The following is a 7,374-nucleotide window of genomic DNA, read 5'->3' as shown; positions in this document are numbered from 1 at the left end:
GATGTCGACCATGGTTTTACTGATCGTTTTATTTCTTTTAATTTACTGGGAGAGCTTTCATCCCACTTGGCCTGCCATTTTTATAATATTTATTTATTTATTTATTATCCTTATTAAAAGTATAATTCAGAATAGAGAAATGTGTGATAAGGCAAAACATTATTTAACACGCGAAGAGTCAAATTCAATGAAAAATTAAAAAAAAAAGATCATGATTATTATGATAAATCAGAGGTCGTGAGATAAAATCTCTCTAGAATAAGCTTCATTGTTATAAAGCGATCCCCAATCGACCCTTCATTACTCCTTTAACATTGTAGAGACTAGTAGTAATTCCTTATTTCAGTTTAAATACCTGCTTTTTAGTTGTATTTAGCAAATTCGCCTCGGTACAAAACGATGTTAGATACTCTTTGCATGGATTAATGTTATCAATTAAATAATAAAGTTAATTTCTGCTGGATTTAGGTGATTTATAAACGATTTTGTAGACGACACCGTATTTGGTGTCTATTGCGAGAGGGAACCAAATGATGGCTGTAGCACGTATGTCCAGGGAATCAGTCCCCAAACGCTTACTCGAAAACCAACACAGTGGAAGACATGGTAAAGGTAGCTGGACGAAGTGAGGAAATTTTTAAAATGCTGGGTGGATGCTTGCTCGGGATAGGAGAGAGTGGAAGAAGATTATAACAGAGGTCTTGGAGTCCGTAGCACCCATAAATAAATGCACATATTGGGTTTTCTAATGCACGAAAGTCCGGTCTTTACTTGTAAATATGTACTTCAAATTGAAAATTTTTGGCTTCTGAAAGGAAGAAAATATACGAACACTAAAAACAAGCGCAAGAAATTCAAGGTACAATCCTATTCTGCTCTCTATGACTATCACAAATTCAGGGGTTATCCCGATCGTTCCTCTCTCCCTCACAAAAAAATTAGCTCTGGATTTGCTCCTGGTATAAAAAGTTTATAATAGACACCGGGTATGGTATCTATTGCGAGAAGGAACCAAATGATAGTTGGTTAGTTCATGTAGCACGTAAGCCCAGGGCATTAGTCCCCAAACACTTATTTGAAAACCAACATGGTGGGAGACATGGTAAAGGAAGACTTTATGTAGCCGGACGAAGTGGCGGAATTTTTAAAATGTTGGGCGTATGTTTGCTCGGGATAGGAGAGAGTGGAGGAAGATAATAAGTGAGGTCCAGATTCTTGCAGGACCGTAGCGCCGATAAATGAATACACATTTTGGGTTTATACTTCATAATTTTGCACATTTACGGTTTTTTGATGCACGAAAACCCAGTCTTTATATAATTATGCACTTCAAATTCAAATTTGTAGGCTCCTAAAAGGTAGGAATATATACGAACATAAAAAAGTAGCTTTAATAATTCAAGGAACAATCCTATTCTGCTCTCTCCACAAAAAAGTTAGCTCTGAGAATACCCCTGGTTTAAACATAACTTAATCAAAGTACATTTTCAGGTACGTTGCTTCTGGAAGTGGACAAACTCAGTTTCGTTTTGGTATACCTATAAATAAATGTGGTACCAAAAAACCAGGGCCATGCAGAAAGGGTGAATGTGGTAGTGATGCTGAGAATGTCCTCATTTTTCAAACAGATGAATACATACAAGTAAGTATTTTCAGAAAAAAAAAAAAATGTATTTATATAAAACCTATAACACCATAAAGTTGCATATAATGCACGCTGAACTACCGCTAGTTCTAGTTTTATGTAGAAGAATTATTTATTATTAAGTTATTGTAATGTGACTTCTTTAATTTTTGTATTCTACCTACATATTTAATTAATCACAAATACGTTTTTCGCTATTTTTTTTTAATTACTTCATTTTTTAAATAATATCTAATTGTATACATGTAGTTATTTTGTGGATTATTATGTATATATTATTTTCTTTTTTCATTCTTTATTTTAATATTACTGTTTTCCCTGTATATACAGTTATAATATTCTTATAATATAACACAAAGCATTTTCTTCAACACTGTTTATGTTCCTGCACTATCTGTTATCTGCTTATGTTTTTTTTTCTATAATTCAATTCAATGGTTATGGTTGTTATCTTGTTTTTGTTACTAGACCTAATGAAGGCCTGAAATTCTGGTCGAAATGTTAGCAGTACTATATATATACATACATATATCAAATCCTCGGTTAACTATCAACTCGTCATTATAAAATTACGTGAAGTTCTTATTAAATTAAAAATATATCTAATTGTTTCTTATAGGAGGCGTCAGATCTGGCACGCAAAATATCTTGTGAAGTACCAGGAAAAACTGATAGAGCTATTTACTTCAAACCTATCCTTGTAGATATGCTGGAAGTTGTTTCGTTACCGATGAGTAAAGGTACGCTTGAGTGTTGGATGGATATTCAAAGAGGAGAATACCCAAACGTTAGTACCATAATCTTCGCTAGTATTTAGTAAAAAGATTAGAAAACTTGTAATACATTATTTTATTTTTTTCAGAATTCACCTATTGATGGTATAATAAAAATAGGTGAGAAATTGACAGTTTTCGTTTATTTGAAAAGTTATGAAAAAAAATACGACATACACGTGAGGGATTGTTATGCATACGACAACGAAGATTATGACTCACCATCAACCACTAAACTTCAATTAACTGACGCTAATGGTTGTCCAAAGTAAGATTCATATTATCTATTGGTCTGCGTATGTATATAAATATAAATAATAACTAATAATAAAAAACTTTATTTTCAGAAAATCTAAACTAATAGGTTTCTGGAAAACAACACCTGGTTCAAGGAGTGATGGTGCAACAACTCTTGCTTATAATGATTTAACAGCATTCAAATTCCCAGACAAACAACAAGTTCTTCTTAGATGCAACATTGAGGTGACTGAACCATGATATATTGTTTTATATTTCAATATTAATTTTAAAGCTTCATTTCATTTCTACATTTCTATATTATATGTCATAATAATATACAAATGTGGTTCATGTCAATAAGCCGTATCCACTCGTTTGCCAATCGCCACAAATTCAAAATACCAAGCAACGCAAGGTAATACAAAGAAAATAACAAACGTTGGTTTCAACAAATTATTGTATTCCTATGGTGGACGTTAATTTTGTTTATTACCTCAGATTTAAACCATTTTTATTATAAAAAGAAGCAACAAAACAAAATCAAAGGAAACACAAATATCGGAAAAGAATATGGTAGATGATAGAAATTTCTAGTAGTGCTAGATAATCATTAAATTCAACATTTGTTCGATCTTTTTTATAAGACGCTTGATAATTTAATGACCCAGACATATAATGTTTTTTGTAAATATAAATTTGTATTCTACCAAAACTATACTGCAAAAGTTGATTGACATGATTTTAAAATATACAATTTATTTAAATTGAAAAAAAAATACAATTTAAAACTAGTGTTATAGTCCAGTTAAATTGCAAATAAACCTAGAAGTATATGTGAACTAATTTCTTCTAATGGCTTCTATTGTAAAATTGTATGCGAAAGACGACAAGAAAAAGTTTATCACTCCCTAGGCGTGCGTAGAGCTTCTATGCAAGACTTTTCAAAATGTCTAAAGTATTTATTTATATTTAAAGGTAATAACTCATAATGTATTACAAGTAGCTTAAATGTTAAATTAAGTAAAATTTAATCCTTTATAATTTTACGAAGTGCTAATTCTGGTAAAACAAAAAGCATCATAAAAAATATTTATGATCAGAAGGTTATGAATAACTAATACTAAATAAATATTTTCAACTAAAATTAATACAGTAATGATGCGAACTATTTCGCTTGATCACTCCTTAGTCCTATATATAACTCTCTAAAACAAAACTTATATCACTCAACTTAATAGAAAAAATATATCACAACTAAGACGCTAGGTGGCTACCTGCTTTATGACATAATAAATAGTAATTGTCTAAAGTAAAAAGTAAATAAAATAAAAAGAATGATGACATTTCAGAATGAAAAAAGTATATTTGAAAAGTAATAAAGTAGGAAACATATGAAAGGTGAAATATATTATATCAAATAGTAACGAAATTATTAGCAAAAAAAAACAATACAATAAAAAAAATTATATAAAAAGTTAATAATACCAATAACCATTTTCAGGTATGCGAGGAAAAATGCAGCACGGAATGCACAGAAACAATAAAAAAAACAGTAATCACCAAATGCACAGATCCAAACGAAATAAATTGTGAAAGAAATATAATTAATCCAGTTAAGAAGCCAATACTTAAGTGTGATAAGGCTTCAAAAGATCCAAGGTGTTTATTTACTTCAACCTCACAACCAATATGTTATCCGGGATCATTAGACCCACGATGTCCTCAACCATCGAAAACTACTCCGAAACCCTTTAATTGTTATCCAGGATCAACAGATCCAAAATGTACTCAGGCTACAACTCCTTCAAAACCTATATGTTACCCAGGATCTATAGATCCACGATGTCCACAACCAGCCAAAACTACCGGAAAACCTTTTACTTGTTTTCCCGGTTCACATGACCTCAGATGTTCTGCAACTCCTTCAACACCAATTTGTTATCAAGGATCCACGGATCCACGATGTCCACAACCACCAAAAACTACTGAGAAGCCTTTCGGTTGTTATCCCGGTTCACTAGACCCACGATGCCCTCAACTACCGAAAACAACTGAGAAGCCTTTTAGTTGTTATCCTGGTTCATTAGATCCACGGTGTCCACAACCACCAAAAACTACTGCCAAGCCTTTTAGTTGTTATCCCGGTTCACTAGACCCACGATGTCCACAAACACCAAAAACTACTCAGAAGCCCTTTAGTTGTTATCCAGGTTCAATAGACCCGCGATGTCCACAACCACCAAAAACTACTGAGAAGTCTTTTAGTTGTTATCCCGGTTCACTAGACCCACGATGTCCTCAACCACCAAAAATTACTGAGAAGCCATTGAGTTGTTATACAGGTTCTCTAGATCCACGGTGTCCACAACCACCAAAAACTACCAAGAAACCTTTCGGTTGTTATCCCGGTTCACTAGACCCACGATGTCCACAACCACCAAAAACAACTGAGCAACCTTATAGTTGTTATCCCGGTTCACTAGATCCACGATGTCCACAACCACCAAAAACTACTGTGATGCCTTTTAGTTGTTATCCCGGATCACTAGATCCACGATGTCCACAACTACCGAAAACTACTGAAAAGCCTTTTAGTTGTTATCCCGGTTCACTAGACCCGCGATGTCCACAACCACCAAAAACTACTGTCAAGCCTTTTAGTTGTTATCCCGGTTCACTAGACCCACGGTGTCCACAACCACCGAAAACTACTGAGCAACCTTTAAGTTGTTATCCCGGTTCACTAGACCCACGATGTCCACAACCACCAAAAACAACTGAGCAACCTTTTAGTTGTTATCCCGGTTCACTAGATCCACGATGTCCACAACCACCAAAAACTACTGAGAAGCCATTGAGTTGTTATACAGGTTCTCTAGATCCACGGTGTCCACAACCACCAAAAACTACCAAGAAACCTTTCGGTTGTTATCCCGGTTCACTAGACCCACGATGCCCTCAACTACCGAAAACAACTGAGAAACCTTTTAGTTGTTATCCCGGTTCACTAGATCCACGATGTCCTCAACCACCAAAAATTACTGAGAAGCCATTGAGTTGTTATCCTGGTTCAATAGATCCACGGTGTCCGCAACCTTTAAAAACTACTGAGAAGCCTTTTAGTTGTTATCCCGGTTCACTAGACCCACGATGTCCACAACCACCAAAAACAACTGTGAAGCCTTTTAGTTGTTATCCCGGTTCACTGGACCCACGATGTCCACAAACATTGAAAACTACTCTAAAACCGATTAGCTGTTATCCAGGATCTACAGATCCAAGATGTCCTCAAATACCGAAAACTACAGAGAAGCCTTTTAGTTGTTATCCCGGTTCACTAGACCCACGATGTCCACAACCACCAAAAACTACTGAAAAGCCTTTTAGTTGTTATCCTGGTTCACTAGATACACGATGTCCACAACCACCAAAAACTACTGAAAAGCCTTTTAGTTGTTATCCCGGTTCACTAGATCCACGATGTCCACAACCACCAAAAACTACTGAAAAGCCTTTTAGTTGTTATCCCGGTTCACTAGACCCGCGATGTCCACAACCACCAAAAATTACTGAGAAGCCATTGAGTTGTTATCCCGGTTCAATAGATCCACGGTGTCCGCAGCCTTCAAAAACTACTGTGCAATATTTTAGTTGTTATCCCGGTTCACCAGACCCACGATGTCCACAACCACCAAAAACTACTGAGAAGCCTTTTAGTTGTTATCCCGGTTCACTAGACCCACGATGTCCACAACCACCAATAACTACTGAAAAGCCTTTTAGTTGTTATCCCGGTTCACTAGACCCGCGATGTCCACAACCACCGAAAACTACCGGGAAGCCTTTTACTTGTTATCCTGGTTCACTAGATCCACGGTGTCCACAACCACCGAAAACTACTGAGAAGCATTTTAGTTGTTATCCCGGTTCACTAGACCCACGATGTCCACAACCACCAAAAACAACTGAGCAACCTTTAAGTTGTTATCCCGGTTCACGAGACCCACGATGTCCACAACCACCAAAAACTACTGTGGAGCCTTTTAGTTGTTATCCCGGTTCACTAGACCCACGTTGTCCACAACCACCAAAAACTACTGAGAACCCTTTTAGTTGTTATCCCGGTTCACTAGACCCACGATGTCCACAACAACCAAAAACTACTGAAAAGCCTTTTAGTTGTTATCCCGGTTCACTTGACCCACGATGTCCACAACCACCGAAAACTTCTGTGAAGCCTTTTAGTTGTTATCCCGGTTCACTGGACCCACGATGTCCACAACCACCAAAAACTACTGAGAAGCCTTTTAGTTGTTATCCTGGTTCATTAGATCCACGGTGTCCAAAACCACCAAAAACTACTGTCAAGCCTTTTAGTTGTTATCCCGGTTCACTAGACCCACTATGTCCACAACCACCAAAAACTACTGAGAAGCCTTTCGGTTGTTATCTCGGTTCACTAGACCCTCGATGTCCACAACCACCAAAAACTACTGTGAAGCCTTTTAGTTGTTATCCCGGTTCTCTAGACCCACGATGTCCACAACCACCAAAAACTACAGAGAAGCCTTTTAGTTGTTATCCCGGTTCACTAGACCCACGGTGTCCGCAACCTCCAAAAACTACTCAGAAGCCTTTTAGTTGTTTTCCCGGTTCACTAGACCCACGATGTCCACAACCACCAAAAACTACTGAAAAGCCTTTTAGTTGTTATCC

The 7,374-nt window shown here is 36.3% G+C and overlaps 1 protein-coding gene across 1 annotated transcript in view; it reads left to right on the top strand.

Annotated features, from left to right (window-relative positions):
- LOC106678124 (adhesive plaque matrix protein) overlaps positions 1-7,369 on the top strand; it is a gene marked incomplete at its 3' end in the record, with an annotated part of 46,885 nt that extends 39,516 nt beyond the window's left edge. Inside the window, exons 5-9 of the mRNA XM_024362504.2 lie at positions 1,492-1,642; positions 2,265-2,432; positions 2,508-2,686; positions 2,766-2,901; positions 4,160-7,369. Coding sequence (XP_024218272.2) covers positions 1,492-1,642; positions 2,265-2,432; positions 2,508-2,686; positions 2,766-2,901; positions 4,160-7,369 — 3,844 coding nt within the window. The remainder of the gene's footprint in view (positions 1-1,491; positions 1,643-2,264; positions 2,433-2,507; positions 2,687-2,765; positions 2,902-4,159) is intronic.
- Between the last annotated feature and the right edge of the window lie 5 nt (positions 7,370-7,374).

Source organism: Halyomorpha halys, unplaced genomic scaffold (assembly GCF_000696795.3).
Source record: "Halyomorpha halys isolate HHAL.00 unplaced genomic scaffold, Hhal_1.1 Scaffold124.1, whole genome shotgun sequence".
In the NCBI taxonomy this organism is placed as follows: Eukaryota; Metazoa; Arthropoda; class Insecta; order Hemiptera; family Pentatomidae; genus Halyomorpha; species Halyomorpha halys.
This window is presented reverse-complemented; position numbering and strand designations above follow the sequence as displayed.